General features: G+C 37.6%; 2 protein-coding genes across 3 annotated transcripts; one reads left to right on the forward strand and one right to left on the reverse strand.

Annotated features, from left to right (window-relative positions):
• Nucleotides 1-22,691, reverse strand: mrpl47 (mitochondrial ribosomal protein L47). Of its 2 annotated transcripts, XM_048592710.1 has the most exons (7): nucleotides 19,426-22,691; nucleotides 17,044-17,104; nucleotides 16,727-16,823; nucleotides 16,320-16,450; nucleotides 13,824-13,919; nucleotides 12,177-12,306; nucleotides 1-23 (listed from the first exon to the last, which is right to left on the reverse strand). In XM_048592710.1, exons 3-6 carry the CDS (start codon nucleotides 16,796-16,798, stop codon nucleotides 12,198-12,200), a joined length of 408 nt encoding a protein of 135 aa, XP_048448667.1. In that variant the 5' UTR covers nucleotides 16,799-16,823; nucleotides 17,044-17,104; nucleotides 19,426-22,691; the 3' UTR covers nucleotides 1-23; nucleotides 12,177-12,197. The 2 variants fall into 2 exon arrangements, with proteins under 2 accessions (XP_048448667.1, XP_048448666.1); XM_048592709.1 differs by lacking the exon at nucleotides 1-23 and having other exon boundaries at nucleotides 12,167-12,306; nucleotides 19,426-22,690.
• Nucleotides 42-12,062, forward strand: LOC109923292 (actin-like 6A). The gene is made up of 9 exons (XM_048592707.1): nucleotides 42-1,072; nucleotides 1,450-1,556; nucleotides 4,862-4,951; nucleotides 5,939-6,000; nucleotides 6,113-6,227; nucleotides 8,058-8,138; nucleotides 9,071-9,166; nucleotides 10,472-10,558; nucleotides 11,551-12,062. The coding sequence occupies exons 1-9, from the start codon at nucleotides 949-951 to the stop codon at nucleotides 11,629-11,631; spliced, it is 843 nt and encodes a 280-aa protein (XP_048448664.1). The 5' UTR covers nucleotides 42-948; the 3' UTR covers nucleotides 11,632-12,062.
• Nucleotides 22,692-23,129: the final 438 nt, after the last annotated feature.

A 23,129-nucleotide genomic window follows, 5' to 3' on the forward strand; every position in this document is an offset into this window, starting at 1 on the left:
TGATGCTTTTTTTTTTGCTAGACCTGTTAGGGGAGCAAGTAAATTAATCTTGAAGCAAAACCTGTACAGTCTTACAGTCCTGAAGAAAGCAAATCTCTCAATTAAACCTTAAAATGATGACTACCCAGGATAATGAAAATGCTTGTATGATTCTTTTTAAAACAAAACTATTCCTCATAGATAACTAGGATAGAGGCACCGATTTCCCACAGATAATAAAAACATGGATATCACTCCTCCATACTTATCCTTTGTGCCATGAAGGACCTTGATACCATATTCCATTTACCAAAGACAAAAGGGAAGATAAAGAAGGTGCCTGGGGCCAATGTTGTAAGTACATGGATCTGTGGGCAGAAAATCAATGAATAATGAGGGCTAACTGTAGATAATAAGCTGTTTTATAGATGAACAGATTTTGTTCCCTCCTTAACATCCTTTCAAATGGAAGGATCTGTAGGAAGTTGGTGTGTTATCTTGGAATTAGTAGCGTTTACTTTATATTCAAAATGGTGTTGTCCTCAAATATCTTATGTTGGAGTACTATTTTGCAAAAGTGACTGACACCTGGTGTCTCTTTGAAATGCCTGTATTCCGTTGAACATCAATCAAATTGCTTGTTTTTTTTAAGAATGGCATATTGAAGTTCAGCCTGATCAATGGTGAACATTCCTTGTACTCCTCCCACCTCAAATTAATGTCAAGAGACCAAAACCAATTGTGGAACGTGGCAATTGTTTTTGTTGAGATTAGTTGGTTTTTACCAGATCAGTGATCAAATATGGAGCTAGACTGGATTTAAATGTTTCAGTATCACACCATGGGGTGCACTGAAGCATGAGAATGCCTACTTGGTACTTTTTTTTTGTTGAAAATACTTTTTAGATGTTTAACGAAAATACAAGCTAGTTGAAGTTTGCAATATAGGATTACTTGATTACATCAGTTATGTCGTTTCCCTTCACTTTTTGTGTCAGATTTGCAAATGGCCGCTCTACAGGTTTAGTGTTAGATAGTGGAGCCACGCACACCACAGCTATTCCGGTACATGATGGATATGTTCTTCAACAAAGTAAGAAAAAATGTATACCCTGATATTGAAATGCAGCTGAATGGTTGTTAATTGGTTTATTGCAAAATACTTTAAAACAAGAAGCAGACTTAAAAATAGCTTTTAAAATGCTCTTCTGTGTTGTATTCTCTTTTGCTCCCACATGTTCTATTGCGTGTTCTCTCCTGAGCCATCAGATCAGAATACTCATTCCTTATACAATTTTATCTGCTCAGTTTTTGGTTTTGTTTCCCTTGCTGCTTTTATCTGAAACCTTAAAGCATATATTGTTTTTAAATGCATGCATGAAGTTTTTTTTTATGTGCATGCTATTGTTCGGAAAACAAATGTTGACTTTCTTTATATGTAATCAAAGTATTTTATCCTCTGACATTCAGGCATTGTTAAGTCACCACTAGCAGGAGACTTCATCTCCATGCAGTGCAGGGAACTATTTCAAGAATTGAATGTGGAAATAATCCCACCTTACATGATCGCGTCCAAGGTAAGGAAAACCAAAAGATGCTTTTTTTATTAAAAAAAAAAAAAATTGTTTATAACCAGTGGAGCTTGTAGTTGGAATGCATAAATTTAAAAAAAAAAAAATTCCTTTGTATATTTGGAGCACCAGATGAAAATAAATTGAAAATATGTATTTTACTTTTCATTTTGTGAAAGTGTAAGCTCTTTTCAAATTACATTTTAGCATAAATATACGATATCCTTTACTTAGTGAAGATCTTGCTGCTTTTTACGACCAATACGTGCATCTGAGTTTAATGCTTTTCCCAAGATGCAGGTTGTCTTATTCACACTAAACATATGTGATTTGTCAGTGAGTGATTAACAAAATTTTAAAATGTCATTCGAACCAATTGCTTGGTTCATGGAAGGAATGGTCCATGTGAAATGCTGACGCCTGGAGGGAGGGGAAGATGTGCTTGGTGGGTCGTATCCTGTTGGAGGTAGTGGAAATGGTGGATAATGATCTTGAGTGTAGAGATTGGTGAGGACAAGGGGAAGCCTGCTATTCTGCGAATGAGAACAGAAGTCTGGGAAATGGTTTTGACGCTGCTGAGGGAACTGTCAACCATGATGGGGGGGGCCTTGGTTGAGGACAAGAAATGTGCCCAAGGCATTGTGGGGAAGATAAGCATCATCGGAATAGAGGTGACAGAGACCGAGAAATTGGGGAAAATGGAATGGACTCCTTTTATAGGAAGCAGGGCGTGAGAAAGTCAAGGCAGTTTTGGAAGTCAGTAGGCTTGTAGTGGATATTAATGGACAACCTGTGCCCAGAAATTGAGTTGGTGGTGAGATGGACAACATGAAGGTGAGAGCAAAGTGGAAATTGGAAGTAAAACTGATGAAGTTTTCCAATCTGGGCGAGCGTAGGAAGCTTACACTGTTGAAGTCATCAATGTACTGATGAAAGTGTTGCAGCAGGGGACCTGAGTAGGACTGGACCTTGTTTCTGAATAGGACTCCTGGGGAGTGGACATGTAGAGGATTTGTATATTTCTCTACATGTTGGAAACATACTGCCTGTTGCAGGGTTCTGGCAATGCTCAGTGCAAGCTGGATGAACAGCTTCTGATTTCCCACTTAGACACATAATTGTCTGTATTGGCTTTTTAAAATACATTTGATAAAAGTGAAACATTGCTAGGAAGGCATTGACGGAGGGGGGGCGCTGGGAAAGTAAGTTTGAATTTTACGGCATATCTGACAGCAAGAAACTCAGTTTTAATGGATGGCTTGCCTGCCCCCTTCTCACCGATCTGTGTCTCCTATATTATGATGGATTGATATGGTTCCTTGCGGCCTGCCCACTTTTGGCCTTGTTGAGACTCTTGATTGAATGATTAAAGGCAACTTGTTCTCCTCTTTTTGCCTCTGCTATGTAGCTAAGGGAGGCAGGAAGGCTGACAGCTTGCAGCACGTGGGCTGCTGTTGGGCAGTGAGTAGGGCAAGTAATTTTGGGTTTCCTCGTGCCCAGTGAGGCACCTCTTCAGTTATTCACCCTAAAATCCATTTTCCGCAATACCACCTTAATTATTATGTCATTCCTTCTGGTCTAAAGCCCTTTCCTTGATTAAATGATGGTATTACCTGTTGTGTTCTTTTCCTGTGGCTGAAACTGCCTCTGTTAGTTGTATTAAAAACTGATGGGGTTTTTTTCTTGAAGGTTAGATATCAAAGCTTTGCAACAGAGAAATTATTCTTAATTTTCTCTTGTACAGTCTGAATTAACTGAAGACTTTTATTTATTAATTGTTCTCCATTACTCAGCGAGCCCATAATTGATCATCTACTTCGCTACCATTTTTCTGTTCTATTCCCATATTCTTTCAAGTCACGACATTGAGGAATATAGGGAAAGTGAGGGAACGTATTGAGGTGGATGGTCAGCTTTATTCTAGATGAATGAACAAGCAGTCTCAAGGGGCAGACTGGTCTACAACTGCAAGTCTTTATAGTTTTCCTATAATCACCTGCCAAGAGACTGCTTTCTTTGCTGTTTTATGGCCAAGTTACTGAGTAATATAAACTCAAGTTATCCATGTCTAGAATAAATTGAAAACTCTTAGTAATTTTTAAAGCTTTATAATGGACTTCTCTTGGGGCAGAGAATAAATATACTTATTTTGCAGGCTGGAGCATAAATTCCCTTTTTAATCGTTGTTGCCAAAGCACTTTAAATATCCTAATATAAATGACATACAGAACCTAATTCTGCTTTTTATCTGCCTAATCTTACTACTTTTGTTATCTAGCAATTCAGAAAGATTGGTTACAGATTTTGCATAAGGGGTCTTGCCTTTTACTTGATTATAAATGAACAACCTATTTTTGTCCAATGGTTCAAAATTGATATTCCACTACAGCAGACAGAATTTTGTTTATGCAATGCAAATTGAAATATTTGTTTGACTTCTCATAACAGCAACATGGAATATTGAACATGCCTATGCTAGATATTATTTGATCAAATTAAATTAGCTGTATTATTTAGTGATTTGTTTTAATTTGGGACTTAGTACGTGTAAAATGAGCGTTCCTGCCTTTGAGTCATTACAACGCAAAATGAAATTATTTGTCCATAGACCCAAACTGGTTTTATATGGTATGCAGAACTGAATTAATTAAGAAGTAAGGTAGTCATCTTTTGCAGTGAAATTGTGCATTTAAGTATGTTTCATGTAGCATGTCTGATTTGTGCGCTACTTTTTAACTCTCTAGATCACGATTTTCCAGTTTTCTCCCTGTTCTTATTTTCTGAAGACAATGTTAACACAAATGATAGCTGGTCCATAGTCTAAATGTACAACTTGCAACAAAGATCAGTAAATGACCATCAAGAGTGGGAATCCTGGCTGAATCTCTCAGTATCTTGGTCTGTATTACTGAAATTAACTCCAGTCTCTAAATTGCTGCATCAGATGAGATCAGTGCAGCTAGGAAATGAAATGCTGAATTATCACATTCCTCTCTCCTCTCCTCTCCTCTCCTCTCCTCTCCTCTACCAGAACTAAACTCAATCCTGCTGAAATATTCTTGGTCATAAGCTTGTATTAAACCAGGGAAAGCTTTTTCCTGAACAAGCATCGGAGTATCACTACTTGTTTCCAGTTATGTGATGAATGCATACATTCTTCCAAATATAAGCAATGATAATATTTCTTTCAAAAAAATCGTGATCATCTCGTGCCTTGAAATTTTCTTTTGTTTTTATTATACATCTAAAATTGAAACTGCAATGAAAATTAAAAATGAGTAGTATTAAATTTTCTATTGCTGTTCTCTTAGGAATCAGTGCGTGAGGGATCACCACCGAATTGGAAGAAGAAAGAGAAATTACCTCAAGTCACAAGGTCCTGGCACAACTACATGTGCAATGTGAGTAATAACTGTGTTCATAGGATGTAGCAAATGAGAAACGTTTTCTTAAATGGTTTAGGTTATATTGGTTTTGAATTCAGCTGACTTAAATATAAGCAGTTATCCAGTTATGTTTGCTCAAGGTGAATTGGACCACATGATGTCTTATATGAAACACCCATTTAGTTTCATGAATAATATTTCAAAAATAAATGTTAATGGCAAAATACAAAGAAAAATTGTAGATTGGTGTTAAGATTGTTAGAGTTGTGAATAGCAGTAGCCAAAATTTAAGTTGCGATTGATAATCCAAACGGTGCTTCTGCAATTTTTTGGAAGCTTATCTTTGGATAAAAGAGTGAAGAGGGTAGGAATTTGAAAACTGGGATGCAGGTAATGATAGGACTAATGGAATGGAGATGAGTTCTGAATCATCATGTACTGAAGAATGGATTTCCCTCAGACGTCAGTAATGGATCAAGGTCTTGGCTTACTAGCAGAGGGTTGAGTTTGATTCTGGTAGTGGAAAGGAATGTGATAATTCTCGATTTCCTACCAATGATCTGAGGATTCTGTTACAAATTTAAGTGCACTATTGATACCACCTTGGATGCAGTGGCAGTGATCTCTCTCAAATTTCACCCAAAGGGCTTAGGAAACCCTTTCAATACATCCTTCAAACGCTGAAGTTGAGGCGTTTGGGATCTGATTGTGATGCCTGCAAGTGGATTTGGGCCAGGTTACACATTGGCAGGATGAAGCAGTTGTGGGAAAGGGATGGGAGCAGTCCACATCAGGTTAGAGGGCTATCCCAATAAGGACTTAATTAAAGAGAATAATGCAACTCCTCTTGGAGATCGCAGGGTGGCAACCAACTGCCACATTAGAATTGAAAAGTAAAATTTATAGGCAAGGCTGGTCATGACAGTAAATGTGTAATTGTTTCTAAAGAGTTATAGAAACTACAGTTTTGCATAACTATTTATGGGATCAATAAATTTGCAGGAAGTGATTCAGGATTTCCAAGCATCAGTGCTCCAGGTGTCTGATTCTTCATATGATGAACAGTAAGTGGCAGAAAGCTGAACAATTAAGTTGATTCCTTCATGACGTCATTTATTGTAATTTGGGTTTTCTTTTACGTGGTGAATGTATGGTATTCTCTCCCTTTTTCTCCAGAGTGGCTGCCCAAATGCCCAGTGTTCATTATGAATTTCCTAATGGCTATAACTGTGATTTTGGTGCTGAACGACTGAGAATTCCAGAAGGCTTGTTTGATCCTTCCAATGTCAAGGTACTGAACTGAATGGAAAGGCGAAGAAATGCTTGTGAAGAGTTTCACAGTCGATTTAATTTGGTCAGACAAAACCGTAATAATTAATTTAAAATATATTTAGCAGATTGGATTAATTCTAGTATTGAATGTTTTAAAATCAATTGTGGGTTAGGAGCTGGCTTTTCCTGTTAGTTATGATAGAGTCTTCAATTGCCAATTCCGACATGAATTTTTATCTTTTTAAATATGTGACCTACTTTTCATTAGTTACACTTCTTCTCCATCAAACCTATATTTCTAACCAAATCTTGATATTACAACTAGTTTTTGCATGCCTCTTTTATAGCAAAAGCCACAGGCTTATCAGCAAGAAAGTGGGGTCATGGGTTCTAAGTATCCAATCTGGCTGTTGGCCCACAATGGTGATAGTTTGAGTTCAGTGGTCCATTATCAATATCCACCTAAACATTTTGATATAGACAGGGGACTGTGAACCCTCCTCTTTGCATACTGAGTCTTGGATTGAAATCTTTGAGAAGTTACATCCCCAAAGACATTTCAAGGCCTTATTGAAATTCTTATCTGGAACATACAGCTCACATTGCCCTCCTGCTAAATACCTCTCAAATGGCCTTTTCAGGTAGGGACACCTTCAACTGCACTATTGCTACAGGAGCCTTAGCAGCTTTTTTTTTATTCTCTTGTATCTGGAAGTGTTATCACACAAACTGTACGATTTTCCCACCGTCAAATCTCCATGACTTCTTTTAACTGGTGGTGGCTAATAGTTAAAAGCAATCAGCCATGCAGCCAATTAGAAGTTTACATGAAAAGCCCATAATGGCAACACAATCCATCAAAGTGAGGGGGGTGTAGGGAGAATGGGAAGGGAGTAAATCAAAATGGTGTTGGATGGGGAAATAAAGCACTGTATCCCCTGCAAGTGCCACCCCTCTCTATAAGCACTGATGGACACTGTGTGTTCCCTCTCCAAAAACACCCAGGCACAAACATAACTGCAGAAGAGAGGCAGATAGTTGGCAGTTATAACTCCCTCCACAGCCTGCTGTCTGGATCTGTTGATAGCTAGCCTGACAAGCCCAGGAGCAGCCCCACAAAGAGGTCCTCCAATCTGCCCACATCCCTCCAAACCAGCCGCCCAAAGATCAGGAATGTGGAGCTGAAGTGCCACCAAAAATGCAACTAAAGGTTTTTTCAATTAACTAACATGGGTGTGCAAATGCCCACAATCAATACATACACTGATTCCACAAGCAACAGCCGGGTACAGGCCCATCACTCCAGCGCCATCCACTTTTCAGGGCTAGCTGATTCATCAGGTGCGTTATTACAAACTCCTTGTCACATTCTGACTTTCATAGCCATTGTCCTGTTGCACCATGGATTTAAAAAAAAAAAGTGTAATTAGCCTGTTCAGAGATGTTATGACACATTCCTGGAGCAGTGGGACTTGAACCCAGGTTTTATGATTCAAATGCAGGGACGCTACCACTGTGTCACAAGAGTCCTCGCAGTATTGTTTCTTTCTTTTTCTTTTAATACCCAGAAGTACCATCATGCACAACTGAATAACTTTGGTTACACCAAATCACCATGACTTTTTTAGTTTTTTTTCTAAGATGTTAAAGAACATTGCTGTTTTTTTTTTTAAACCTATTTTTCTAACCAACCTGTTCAGAGACAATATTGCACATATCTGTCCAAGGGCAGGGACACTACCACTGTGCCTCGAGAGAGCTCCCTACACAATTGGCATCGGTGAGATACTGTCCAGCTGAACAGCTGTTCCTCTTCACTTTTATAATTGATTTATTTCTGTCCATTTAGGGTTTATCTGGAAACACAATGCTGGGTGTCAGTCATGTAGTGACGACAAGCGTCGGAATGTGTGACATTGATATTAGACCAGTAAGTATTTGAACCCATAGTGACAAAGCTGTATGCTTGTCTAATGTTTTCTTTCTTTTAAAAAAAAGTCTCCTCTAAATCTGAGTGCCAGAAATGCAAAAGGCTGTCTGAAAACAAAGTTCATTTCATTTTCATCTCAAAAGGAGAAAGGACTTCGTGTGTAAACAAATGTCTTTTTCTTTTTGTACCCTTGAAAGGATGCTGATGGACATGCTTTCTGTTTGAATCTGTTTTTTTAATACAATCTATTTGCATTTATCAATTATGATTAGACTATTAAATATATTGTAGATCAATTCAGACACAACTTGAATAATCCATTAAAACGTTACAGCAACGATAAGTGAATAACTCTTTCAATTAAATGGCCAAAAGTTAGAAACGCCAGAGATCCAAAGAGACTTGGTGTTCTGGGTATATTGATCATAAAGTGTCTTGGACATGTACAAGGGAAAAAAATAATCCCGGAAGGCCAGTACAATGTTGGTTTTTATATCTGAAAGATTAGAATACGTGTGGCTGAAGGTCATACAAAGCAATGGTTGGATAAACTCTGGTGTACTAAGCAGTTCTGGACACCATTCCACGTGATGGATATTATATTGGCCCTGCATGGAATGTAACTCGGACTTACTAGCATGATCCCTAGATACCAAGGGTTAATTTATTGGAGAGATCAGTATTTCTGCAGTTTTGAAGATTAAGGGGATATTTTATTGAAGTCTTTAACAAAACAGGCTAAATAAAGAACATCTATTTCCACTGGTTAAGAAATCTAGGACTGGAGGACATAGATCAAACATTAGATCCAGGTCTTTCATAGATGAAATTTGGACAACAGTTCATTGAATATTGTACCAACCAGCAACTGATGTTGGATTTATCCCTACTACTTGGCTGTTATTATTTACTGTTTGTGGTGTTTTTCTCAGGGTTTATATGGCAGTGTGATTGCAGCAGGTGGAAACACATTAATACAGAGCTTCACAGACCGTTTGAACAGGGAGCTCTCCCAGAAAACGCCACCTGTGAGTATCCATTTCAAAGAATGTCTCCAAAGTGAAAATATTAGTTTCTTGCGTAATGAATAATTAACTTGTACTTAAATCTAATAAATATGTATCTTGCTTGCAAAAGGACATTTTGGACTGAGAGATACAAACTAGTAATATATTTTAAAAAATATATCTGAACTTAGCAGCGAACTAAGATGCCAGCAAATTATGACACTTACATTTTGCTCATAGATTTCCTAAAGGGTTTTGTAATGGAACATGCTATGATTAGAAAATAATTTCTGTGCAAAAGCCTTAACAGGATCTTTGGTATGCATATGGTTCTGATAGATTTGCTTGCCTTGTTCAATTAGATTGACAAATCCTTAGTGAAGTGTGTAGCCTGAACCAGGAACTGTTGGGCAAGTAAATTCTATGTCGGTCTGTCATAGAAGATAAATAGTGGGGATAAGAGATTAGTTTAAGGGAAATCGATGGCTTTTTAATTTTTTAAGGAAAATCTAAAATAGGTTGAATTCTGAAGGAATGAAATTCCAGACTTGACAAAGTTAGTTTTCACTGCCAGAGAGACTGATAATAGTTCAGACAAACCTAACTTGTTTTGGAGTACTTATTAGAAGATATGTTATGTAGTTATTGCAATCTTATTCCCTTAAAGTTTTTCAGTGCTAAATTTCTTGGTGAGATATTGGTGTATCTTCTGGAAGAGCAATTACTAATTTCCAAATTTAACTTTGCACATGTGATCACTAAGTTTCTGGCTGATTTTTCACTGAGTGGTGAGTACAGATAATCTGTCTTTTTTTAACCCAAAATTTGGGACATAAATTTTACTTTTTAACTGTTTTGAGGTTTAGCACCTAGTTTAAGGCTAGTAGTGTGGCCCACTAAAACCTCAGGAGCAAGGGATATATAGAAAATACACTTTTGAAACCTTGGCAGTGATTTGAAAAGGTTTGATTAGTACAAATAAAATTTAACTGTAGATAACTGAAGTTGAAAAATGTCTCATCAAATTCACACACTACATTTGCATTAAAAGGGTTAGTAACCATTTTAAGATCTCTGCCAAAGATCCTTGCCACTGTTCAGCTGCATGTTGAGAAAATGCACAAGTTATTTCACCTGCTGCATTTTTTTGTGTAAAAGTGGAGAAAAACGTAAAACAGTTCTGAGCAGGGAATGACTTCAAATTCTGACTGAATATTACTACTTTGGACTTCAGAAATCAGTTCAACAATAGTACTTTTAAAATACACCGCTGTTTGTGGCTGATCAAAAATTAGACTAAGTAATGCCTAAATCTTTTATTTTCAGAGCATGCGTTTGAAGTTAATGGCCAATAACACCACAGTGGAACGTAGATTTAGCTCCTGGATTGGTGGCTCTATTCTAGCCTCTTTGGTGAGTAATAATTGTTGGCTCTTGCTTTCGTCTTGCTTAAGTATTTTACATATTTTCTTTTTAAACTACTTCTTCCCTTCCAAACCCCAGCAGATAGCCTGTCTCAATACTGTCACTTGCCTTCCCAATTGCTTCTGATTGCCTCACTAGAAACCTATTAGAAGAAAGGACAAAACTGCCCGTGCATGGAGCAACAGCTCTTGATTTTGTCTCCTGTCTATAGAGGTGCATTTCTTAAGCTGACTCTATGCAGTTTGTTTTTGTTTTTGTGCAATAGTTTTGAAGTGAATTGGCCTGTTTCTGCCGTGCATTTTGACTGCTGCACAGATTTGACAGCCCTTAGTCAATATTATTTATCTATGTGCTTATGGATTTAGTTTTGTGTGAATTATTTCATTTTGTAGGGTTTTTGAGTATGTCCTCTGTGACTAATCATATGCAAGATTTTTATTGATATTTCTGGTATAATAGTAAAGCTTTCCCAGTTGGAGAATTTACTGCTCCTACTACCATCATTTTTGATGGCAATGGAGGATGGTGGCTTTACCAGCAATGTTTGTATCCCTTGACTAATTTTTTTTTCCAAAAAGTCTCAACCACTTTCTTGCATAACTGGAACTCCATTGAGTTCTCTACCTGCACACTCTGCCTTTGAAGATTATGGATTTTGGCACTGTTTGTGTGTCTGTTCCTTTTTGAATATTTTTTTTCTTCTTCCACTCTGACCCCTCAACGTTCTACTTTACATTTTCGCTCCATTGACTACAACCTCTATCTGTCTGATACTGGCTTGTCCATATCCTCAGTCGGCTTTGCATAACAAACCTGTTGTTTAAAGTCTGCCATGTCTAAACAAAAACTGGAGGTTGCAGTGCTAAGAAATCAAGTAAGTAGCACTCCTGTGTGCTTTCTGGATCTGAAGATTTTTTGTTGCTAAAATAATTGTGTATGACTATTCTACTAACGGTTAGCTACATTTTTTTGTTTTGAAGGGTACGTTCCAACAAATGTGGATTTCCAAGCAGGAATATGAAGAAGGAGGAAAGCAATGTGTTGAAAGGAAATGTCCTTAAAATTAACAATATTATGGATACATCACCTGTGAAGTTTTTACACCAGTTTTTTTTTTTTTGATGTCCCAACTATGGTCCTCAGAAACCGTGCTAAACTTGTTGGGCTTCTTTGTATAGTGGCTAGATAATGTATATTTTATAAAGATTTTTTAAAAAGTTGTTCAGCTAATTTTACTAACCAACCAGACCCCAAAAGATATGTTTATAAACTTGCAATTTACTATTTGTATTTAGATACAAATCACACCATTTTCAGGTAACACCAAATATTGTTAACTAGTGATATTTTTGTAGCTGGTTATGTTTTCTACACTGTACGGATTAACAGTTTTATCTTGTGCCTTTTAAATGGTATCAGTTGTTTACATGTCAGCCAAGGGCAAGTCTGGAGGTACAGTAGAATAGAATAAACGTACTTGCGATAAACTTAATTACCCCTAACTGCTTTTAAAAGTTTTTCAATTCCCTGTGCACTTTGCAACATACTCCACAGGGGTTTCATATTTAAATTAAGTGAATTGTGTAAGCAATTATATCTCTCTTACAAATTTATTTTCAGTGCAAGGTTAACTTGATGCAGAATGACGTTGGAATTTTTCCTTTAGTACTTTCTCTTCCTCCATTTTTGCCTTTCTGGCATTGTTGATTTTACGTAGGTGCTTCTCAATCCGTCGCCTAAGACAAATAAAACAACAAAATTGACATTGTTAATTGTCACTCAGCTCTTGCACAGCCACACTTGATTCCATCAAACTCTGGCCATGTCCTTCCTTGCCCCAGATGTGTTTTAACCATTTACCCAATGTCCTCTTAAAAATTCTGTTTTCAAATTCCTTGTTCTTCCATATCTGTAAACTATTCCAGTTCAGCAACTTCGAAAATTATCCATACATCTCCAATGCTAACATTTGTGCATCAAAGCTTAATTTCTCCACCACTAACCCTTTCATCCCTCTAAGGTGATCGTTTAGAACAGATTTTTATGCCAAGCACAAGGCAATATTAAGGCAGGTGAAGAAAAGTTTGGTTGGAGGCAGGTTTTAAAGGATTACCTTAGAGGGAAGTACTGGGATCTAACTTCCCTTCTGTTATGCTCAAGCTTAAGTGTCGATTAATGATGGGCTGGTTAGCTGTATGAAATATCAGAGCAGAGTCTAAACCTGTTCGCCATCCACTTCCAACTGGTGACAGTAGGTGCTGGTTGGCAAGTAGTATCTTTGTTGATTTGCACCAGCTATTCCAGGATGGAGCATTCTAACCAGCCTAATTACTGCTAACTAACAGGATTTAATTAAGTCTGCATTTGTGGAGATTCAGATTTTGAACCTCCAATGACTGTCAGTTCTTATTAAACATTTTAAATCTTTTAAGTTTATAGAAAAATACTTTAGGTAGTGTAAAACAGCACAGGCCACACAAGTACCGTTTCTTATTCCCAACTAAGCACACCGATTTCTTGGTTTCCCTTTTTCTCTTTACGTGAAACTTAACTTGAATATTACCAATACAGCATTAGGTGCTAATGCAGCAAGCTTTTCTGAAACAAATTTTACAGGAAGTGAAGCTGGAGCAACACATGACTATAAACCAAGAACCAAACTTTCAATCCTACAAAAGAAAGCATTTTTAAAATAAATTCATTCATGGGATCTGGGGCTTCACTGGCCAGGCCAGCATTTATTATCCACCCCTAACTGCCCAGAGGGCAGTTAAGTGTCAATCACATTGCTGTGGGCCTAGAGTCATATGTAGGCCAGACCAGGTGAGGATGGCAGTTTCCTTCCCTGAAGGGCATTAGTGAACCAGATGGATTTTTCTGACAATTGACAATGGATTCATAGTCATCATTTAGACTCCTAATTCCACTGTCTGCCATGGGAGGATTCAAACCCAGGTCCCCAGAATATTACCGGGTTCTCTTGATCAATAGTCTAGCAATAACACCACTAGGCCATCACCTTTCCTGAAAAGCATGTAAATGGTGACCCTTGCTGCCATTAAGACTTGTCCTCACGTGCATTAAAGACAATGCTTCAATATTTCAGAAATCTGATATACTGTAATAATCATTCAATACAGAAAATACTTGGGAACCAATGCTATAATGAAATACCATAAATTACAAAGTTGAAGAAACTAACGGATGATATGACTGTAAATTCAGCCGAATAGTAAATGTTGAGATTTGTTACCTAACAAAAATATCCACGAATGGCGGTGTGTAAAATCGTTTCCTCCTGTATATCTTGTTTAGGTACCAAGGAATAGGCCATTCCTTAAACTTGTACCTAGAAAAGAAAAATCTGGTTAACTCTGAAATAAAAGGCTTAATTATGATTTGGTCATAGCATCGTGAAAACAGACAATCTTTTTCAGAATGCTACCTTGAATAAACTGCAGTGCATTGGATTACAGAACTGTGAATTGCGCCAGTGAATTCACGTGTATTTAAATAATTTGGAAAATTTGTGTGACAGAGTATAATTTTGGAGAAGTTGTATCCTCTCACGTCAAACTGTGCTCCCTATCTTGCTAGCAGTGATTTAATAATTTTTTTCTTTCAGCAATCAAAAACATGAAGGCATTAAAGTTATCTTCTATTCCTGCTCATATTTTTGGACAGGAGACATTTTTTGGTCAAACTCTGGTATTTAAATGTGTTTACTAGAAATAACATTTCTCACCATGTTTGCATGTCATACTCCAACATGGCAAGTTCATGTCGACTGCCAAATACAAATGCAAATCCTGGCATTCTAGCAGTGAAGTATCTACCTTTATACTTGCAATAGCTTTTATCCTTTATTATTAAGTTTTTTTTATTAGTTGCTTTGGAAATAGTGAAATATTTAATTGTCTCAAATCTAGAATAACTATCCTATGTAAATATTCCTCAAGCAATGTTGTGTATATCATGGTAGGTAGCTCAGTTGGCTAGATGGCTAAACTGTAATATGCCAAATAATGCAAACACTTCAATCTGTTTTAGTTCAGGCAGTTCTTGAGGTCTGCCTCCTCCTTGCTTGTGGTACGAGTGGCAGTCCCTTTGTGGTAAGGGTGCTGTGTGAAGAGAACCCAAGTTGCATCTAGCAAACCCGAATAATTTAACTTTTACATTTGGTTTCACAGGAATTTTTGTGACACTGGAATTCATTTAAGAACTGCATTTAGTCTACATGTATTTTCAGCTTTTGTCGATTTCACTAGAATAATGGTTTTTGTTTGCCAGCATGCTGAATTTGTTGTATTGCAGCTTAAATTTTAATTAGTGTTTTTTTTTTGAGAAGTTTGTAAGTGCTTTTTGTCTACCCTACTTTAGTGTCACAAATCACCCAACTTCATCAGGTAGTTTGTGATACATATGCCCACTGCTGCCAAAGTAAATTAATTTTAAATTGCTTAATTTCACATCTTGTCCTCCTCCAGTGTCTATTCTTCACCTATCTTTATTTTGTCCTGTCACATTCGGTTGACTGATCCGTTCTGACTTTTATCTCCAGGCCTCACCATCAGTTCTACCATTTGTGCCTGCACTACTTTGTGTCTTAGTTGGTTTAACATAACATCCAGACTACACGACCTTCTGCCCTGCTCTTACCTCTGGTTAAAGGGCTTTTAGAGGCTTTCTTCCAACATTGATCATTACGTGTTGCTGGGTATTTAAATCCCCATTGCTACTTTCCATTCAAACTGTTGGCCTGATCCCAAATATCCCCAAACCAAGGAACTACCTTCTGATTAGTACTGTGATTCCTTCAGTCAATCTGACCTGGTTGACTTAAAGATCTACTGAGGCCTAAATGATCTGAACAAAAGGGAATTTTCATTAATTAAATGCATTATGCATAACTAGCCAATTAATGCACTATACATTGTAATAACATAACTGTCCTTAAATGAAATGCTCTAACATATTTAGAAATTAACTTCATAGTATAAGTTTAGCAAACTGATTCTTTACATTAGCTTCTTGTACTTGAAATTAATAAAGTAGTACTCCATTATAAAATGCACTTGGGAAAATTGGGTCTAATAGCGTTTGGACAGATTATAGAGTACAAACCACAACTGTAGATGAATGCAAATCTAACCTATTGAGATCTTGAGGGTTAAGAAACAACTGAAATTTCAGGTATTGGAACCAGAATATCCTTGTACAAACTTAATTTTGTAGAATATTGCAATTTATTTCAATTATCAACAAAGATTGACTATTGCTTTAATATTTCTAAAGCACTAGTAACCTGAATAATATTGTTTAATATTACACCAATATTTGATTCACTGAATAACATTGCCTTCCCATTATAACCTTCTATTCAGCATTTGACTTGGTGGTAGTACTTCCAGAAAGTTGAAAGTTTTGGCCCCCCTCCAGAATTCTATGAACAATGCCATAGGAAGTCTACTTATTTTTATAGTTGTGTACAATTATACCATAACACTTTTATATTTACATATTAATTGCTCATGCATCAGCTCTAAAGAGATTTTGCTTCTCAACTGTTTAAAGAAAGAAATGCCATTTCTTTATAGATAACTTGAAACAAAACATTATTGAACCATTAGTGAAACAGAAAATAATTCATTTCTAGCACAAACTGACAAAGAACTCCAAACTAGAATAAAAATAGCAAGCATGTGGAATCAACTTTTTTATAAGATTGTAATAAACAAATCTTTCTCACCAAAAGTTTCGCCCAAAGATGTCCTTCCTCCAAGCGCCGGGACGGCCTTTCTCCTGCCCAGTCTGCAGCAACCTTAGAGCATCTTCACGTTCTTGAACAATTGAGTCAATTCTAGCGATAGACCGTTCTACCTATTAATAAAAATTCAGAGACTGGTTTCTCTATTTCAAGTATTTAGTTAGCATCTGTTAGCATGATAAAAGTCCACTGGGATCCTTACTGAAAATGTTATTAGTTACTGTAATTATTTCAAGCTGATCAAAATAAGATTGTGGGACAGTAAAGAACCACATCTAAAATAACTTGTGCCACTGCTCTAATTCTTGATTAGAAAGTATTACATTTTTCACATCCTCAACATAAATCATGCAAGAAATGTTAGGACCTGAATAGGTTTTATTTCTTACTTTCTTTAAACGCTCTGGACTGGGCATTTGTAATCGTTGTCGTTTTGCTTCTTGTTCTAAAGTCAAAAGCATGTTCTTTTCTTTGAGAAGAATGTACCTGCAGAAGGAATAGTTAATGTTATGAAATACAAAAAGTGAAAGTTCAGAGTCAAGAAGGTTTTCTTTTCTTAGAAACGTACAGGATAACTGCAGTATTCTAGAACAGTTACAGTATAGGAAGATGTTATTTGGCCCGTTGGTCAGTAAATAAAAGTTTCCACAAAAGGAAGTTATTTTAAATATCAGATTAAGGCATACAACTGAAGTCTTAACAATACCAGAGCTTGTGTAAATCTTCATTGCTTTTTATTCGTAGTTGTTTTGCTGTCCAAGGTGCACCTAAAAAGCAAATTCAAAAACATTATTTACATTAGAATCAAGGTGTAAGATGAATACATACAAGGACAAACTATCAGATTTGGCATAGGAGAGAGAGTGGGGTCATAGGGCTGTACAGCATGGAAACAGACCCTTTGGTCCAACTTATCCATGCTGACCAGATATCTTGAATAAATCTAATCCCCTTTGCCAGCATTTGGCCCGTATCCCTCTAAACCCTTCCTAGGTGTATAACAATTCACATGCCTGTTAAATGTTGTAGTTGTACCAGCCTCCACCACTTCCCCTGGCAGCTCATTCCATACACACACCACCCGCTGCATGAGAAAGCTTCTCCTTGGGTCCCTTTTAAATCTTTTCCCTCTCACCTTAAACCTATGCTCTCTAGTTTTGCACATCTGCACCACGGGGAAAAGACCTCCGCTATTTATCCTATCTATGCCCCTCGTGATTTTATAAACCTCTAATAAGGTCATCCCTCAGCCTATTTGGCCTCTCCCTATAGCTCAAACCCTCCAACCCTGGCAACATCCTTGTAAGTCTTTTCTGAACTTTTTCAAGTTTCACAACATCCTTCCTATAGCAGGGAAAACTGAATGCAGTATTCCAAAGAAGTGACCTAACCAATGTCCTGTACAGCCACAACAATGACCTCCCAACTTCTCTACTTAATGAACAGACCAATAAAGGCAAGCATACGAAATGCCTTTCTCACTATCCTATTTACCTGCGAGTCCACTTTCAAGAAACTATGAACCTGCACTCTAAGGTCTTTGTTCACCAACACTCCACAGGACCTTACCCTTAAATGTATAAGTCCTGCCCTGATTTGCCTTTCCAAAATGCAGCATCTCACATGTATCTAAATTAAACTCTATCTGCCACTCCTTGGCCCATCTGATCAAGGACAGTTGCACTCTGAAGTAACCTTCGTCATTAAATTTAAAAAAAAAAAGAACTGCAGATGCTGTAAATTAGGAACAAAAAGTTGCTGCAAAAGCTCAGCAAGTCTGGCAGTATCTGTGAAGGAAAAAACAGAGTTAACATTTCAGGTCCTCAGAGGAAGGGGCACCGGACCTGAAACAGTTAACTCTGTTTTTTCCTTCACAGATGCTGCCAGACCTGCTAAGCTTTTCCAGCAACTTTGTTTTTGTAACCTTCGTTGTCCAGTACACCTCCAATTTTGTTATCATCTGCACATTTACTAAACATACTTCCTATGTTCACATCCAAATCATTTATATAAATGACAAAAACCAGTGGACCCAGCAGCAATCCTTGTGGCATACCTGTTCAGAAATATTGTTTCATGCTTCTGGATTTGAACCCAGGCTTCTTGATCCAGAGACAGGGACTATACCACAATGCCACAGACACTCTAAAGAATGGAGTATATTAGCTTGTGATTAAGTGGATCTAGCTTAGGCTGTAAAATTCAGAAAATTGTTGAAAGGAAAAGTGAAGGAGGTACACCGTTTCCAAATTTGAGATCCTAGAATGACAACTAAGCTATTGTAGGAAATTGTATGATAAACTTTTCACTTCAACACCAAGAGGTAAAGTAAAGAGGGTAGTATGTTTACAGTTTAGGAACCACCAGGAAAGTGTGCTGACTTTGGCATTATTATTAAAAATGAAACAATGGTACTAGAACATAGTAAAAGGTTGCTGGCTAGAGTTGACTATTATCTAAAGACAGATTATTAGGTTTTCTAATATTTTGTCTAAAATGTTGGAAAAAACTTGTCCAATAAAGGGAATCGTTATTGAAGCTGCAGGCAGCTTTGAGCTTTATATGATAAAGAAAATAGCTTTAGACATGAAGATGATGAGGTCTACTTGTGGACATAGAAGACAGGGAGGACAAAAATAAGGGTACTTAAAAAGAGGTGCCTTGGGCAAAAATAACAGTTGTAGCTGTTTATTAAAGTTCTAATAGATATGAAGAAACAGTAATTCAAATGAACTGTTTTTATTGTCTCATTAAAAGGCATGGAGATCAGCTCTCATGATTCTGCCGTTGGATTGGAAGTTAAGTACAGTTTAATAAGTAGATGGATTTAGACAGGCAAGATGTCTGACAATGTTATCAATTATAATGCCATGAATAAGAGACACTACAAGGACACACCTATCAATTATAACAAGTTGAGAAATAAAACCAAATAACCAGATATACTGCACTTTGCGTAGAAGTGCTTTGTTTTAAATCAAACATTAAATAAAAACAATCTGCAATAGGAGAACAGCTAAATATTTTAATAAAACAATCTGGATGTGTTAAAAAGGATCAATTTAGGATTTTGCAAAAGGCAACTCACCAGATTTTACAGTTGGTTCTCCCCAGTTCTTAGGGTCATCAAAGAACTCATCCAGCCCTTGACAGGAACCAGAAGTATGCAGAGATCTACACTGTGCGGTCAGGCTTGATCCTACTCCAAATTTCTGAAACTTGTCCAAGTTTTTCCTTTAATTACATGAACATTGACAAATTATGGAAAGCCAGCTTCACTTTGCCACACAGCTTCAGAACAATGGAATAAACTATACTTGCCTGGATGAGTAGAACTCCTACAACACTCCAGAAGTTTTACACCATCCTGAATGGGAACTATCTTGTTGTATACTATTGCGAGATCAAAATCCTGGAACTTGCTTCCCACATAACAGTTGTGTACCTAGACCCCCAAAGGACCATTGCGAATCAAGAAGGTAGCACACCACCACGTTCTCAAGTGAATTCCATGAACGAATGAAGAAGAATTGTTGAAATTTTCCATTTGCTTCACAGGCTATCATTCCAGAACATGAAAGCTTCTAATGGACACATTTCTTGATGGATATTTTCATTTCTTTCTGGATTCTTCTCCATTACAAATCATAAATGCTTACTTTGTTTGATTAGGCAAATAAAAGGTTTATTTTGAAGTTATTAAATTCGCTCACACTGGCCTGTTTTTTCAGGTCTCATAGGTCAGTTAAGGATGCCATCTGTAATTATTTAAACTTTCTCATACTCCTCAAAGAACTTAACCTCTCATCCATGATTTACCCAATAGTCAAGTCCTGGGATATGGGTATGTCACAACAGTGATGTCATTATACAATGTAATGACATTACGAATGTAAAGTGCAAACCTTGCAATGCATCAAGATCAAGAGGAATTTGACTAATTGCAGGTCTAAATCATAGACAAGTTACAGTTATGTAGCATTTTTAGCATAAAGAATCCCTTCACAGGTGCCTTCTAAAGCACACATATGTAAAGACCACTTTTTAGTATTCATGAAATATCTAGAAATCTGAGTATTTATTCGTAGAACATATGCAAACAAAAGAATTACAGGATCTCTATACCATAAAAACAAGTGAGTTAATGCTGTGTTCCTCCAGCTCCACACTGTGTTATCTCTGACTTCAGCAGCGGCAGTTCTTACTATCTGATTCCCTTCACCCCAATGCCCAAGCTAAAATTCCATACACTGAGTGCATTACATAGTTTCAAAAGTACTTAAGCTTTATAATTTTTGTTTCTGTGTGTGAGATTAAGAGTCTGTATAATGTGTTTGACAATCTTTCTGGGTCTTGTGATTGTTAACCTTCACTTGGTTTTTTCGGCATGTGTGTGTCTCTTGCACATTGTTACCAGTGTTGGTTGTTGGCATGTTGGTCTTCTACATCTTCATTTTCCAAGCATATCTTTATTTGTGTATTCAGCGCACAGTGGGAGTTCTGTATAGTTCCCTATGGTGGCTTGTTTCTCCACAATGTTGTACCATTATGTATTGTGACTTTGTGGGAAATAGGCAGAGTGCACACTTACACTACACCTGTGGATAACCAGATTCTTTGAGTAGGATGTAGGGCTTCAACTATCTGTCCAACGCACATATCAGGCAGTTCCAGTGAATTATAGCAGGGGTGAACTGTACCTGCTTACACCAAAATGGCCCATATTTGAAAGACACAAAATGGCCAACAAGGGTTAGAATAATTGAATTGAAACACAACGGTACCTTTAAACAAGACTACCCAAGGTCGGCAAAAGAGCCCTACCACCAACTAACCAAGACAGTTCTGTTAAGGGAATGCCTAAGAACAATCATTCCAGCCTCATTAATGAAAGGATGATTGCGCCAGTAAATGAATAACACCAGGTGCAGGTCTCAGCCCATGAAGTAGCCAAGACTAACTCCCTAAACGGCTGCAAAGACAACAGCTAAAGTTACTTTGTCGTAAATAGTTGCTTCTTTGAAACTGCCTGCAATACTAAATAGACTCTAGTTAAAAATTCCTTAATCACAGAGGTAGATTTCAACATATAACCAGAGTATAATACAAGCATTAGGGGAAAAGCATTTAAACCTAGATGTGAAAAGTTAATTAGCCTTAGGAAACACATTATCTTATGCTCTGAGCAAGATAGATTGTTCACAACCCATTAATTACAATGTGCTAAGAGTAGAAGTAGCTGTACAACTTTACATTTTATAACTAACTGTATAACAGAAATTAACCTTATAGCAATTAGTTAAAAGTGTCTTTTGTACTTTTATATATATAATTAGGACAGTGGGAAATATTAGAGGAATGACTGAATTTGATAAAAGAAAGCACATATTGGACAATGAATAATAGAATTCACACTGTTCTTAGAGATAAGAAGCCTGAGAGGGTTCCGAAGGAATGTAGCCAGTAAACTTCCGGGAATGCAAATGAATAAGATGCAGAGAAAGATTCCAAGGCCCAGATATTACAATTGCTTGTAAACATGTAAGATCACAGGAACCTGGGGCTGTCCGTAGGAATGCCCATTATTTATTAGATGTCCCACGGGATTGGGTGTATGGCTCAAGACGGAAGGACAGTGACTACGCTGTATTTGATTATTGTAATCGAATGTGTATAAAATGCTGTATTTTCACTGTAAAAATAAGAGTGTGTCATTGATCTCCCTTCCAATTCAGGGAAGATTCTCTGGCCCTCCCCCTGCCTTAACTGATTTCTGCTTGAATAAACATCTTCCACTTGCCTGAATCCTGCCTGCCTCCTGAGTTTTTGTCTCCGGTCGGAGGGGTACACTCCTACAGTTATGTATTGTCTTCTACTCCTTGGTGGGCAGGTTGTAGTTAGGCAGGGTTGTCTTCGAAGAATAATCTCTTCCAGTTACAGTGAGCATATATCTAAAGGTGTCACTCTTAGTGGGAAAATACTATGACACATAAATAATGTGAAAATCATGCTTGACATCACCATGTTGTTTCATGATCATTGCTTTAATGGTGCAAACAATGCAATTAGCAAGACCATCAGATCTGGGATAATGTAGTGAAGCTGACGTAAGGTTTATGACCCATTTGGCACACGTATCCCTAAAAGGTACTGTTGCTCATTGTCAGAGATGAATTCTTGAGGTCTCCCAAATAGACTGAGTATTGTGGGTGTTGGATCTGCTGCAGGTGCACTCGAAGTGTTCTTTAATTCACAATTGGGAATTTGGAAAAGTAGTGATTCAGAGAAAATCGGTACCACATATGGTGAATAAATCTGGGATAGAGGAGAGGATAGGTGGAGAAGAAACAAACAGGTCGAAGAGGCGGGGATGGGGCCAGGAAAGGTGAGTGTAGGTGGGGAGTTAGGAAGGGGATAGGTCAGTCCAGGGAGGACGGACAGGTCAAGGGGGTGGGATGAGGTTGGTCGGTAGGAGATGGAGGTGCGGCTTGAGGTGGGAGGAGGGGATAGGTGGGAGGAAGAACAGGTTAGGGAGGCAGGGACGAGCTGGACTGGTTTTGGGATGCGGTGGGGGGAGGGGAGATTTTGAAACAAGTTTCAAAATCTCCCCTCACCCACCGCAAACAAGTTTCAAAATCTCCCCTCCCCCACCGCAAACAAGTTTCAAAATCTCCCCTCCCCCCACCGCAAACAAGTTTCAAAATCTCCCCTCCCCCCACCGCAAACAAGTTTCAAAATCTCCCCTCCCCCACCGCAAACAAGTTTCAAAATCTCCCCTCCCCCCACCGCAAA

Source organism: Rhincodon typus, unplaced genomic scaffold, assembly GCF_021869965.1.
Source record: "Rhincodon typus isolate 14 unplaced genomic scaffold, sRhiTyp1.1 hic_rhity00001698, whole genome shotgun sequence".
Lineage (NCBI taxonomy): Eukaryota > Metazoa > Chordata > Chondrichthyes > Orectolobiformes > Rhincodontidae > Rhincodon > Rhincodon typus.

Coding starts and splice junctions, on each gene's coding strand:
- LOC109923292 (XM_048592707.1), top strand. CDS start 949: ATGTCGTTTCCCTTCACTTTTTGTGTCAGATTTGCAAATGGCCGCTCT. Junction 1,557..4,861: donor CTTACATGATCGCGTCCAAG/GTAAGGAAAACC, acceptor CTGTTCTCTTAG/GAATCAGTGCGTGAGGGATC. Junction 6,001..6,112: donor GATTCTTCATATGATGAACA/GTAAGTGGCAGA, acceptor CTTTTTCTCCAG/AGTGGCTGCCCAAATGCCCA.
- mrpl47 (XM_048592710.1), bottom strand. CDS start 16,798: ATGCTTTTGACTTTAGAACAAGAAGCAAAACGACAACGATTACAAATG. Junction 13,920..16,319: donor ATCTTTGGGCGAAACTTTTG/GTGAGAAAGATT, acceptor TTTCTTTTCTAG/GTACAAGTTTAAGGAATGGC. Junction 12,307..13,823: donor TTCGTGGATATTTTTGTTAG/GTAACAAATCTC, acceptor TATTTGTCTTAG/GCGACGGATTGAGAAGCACC.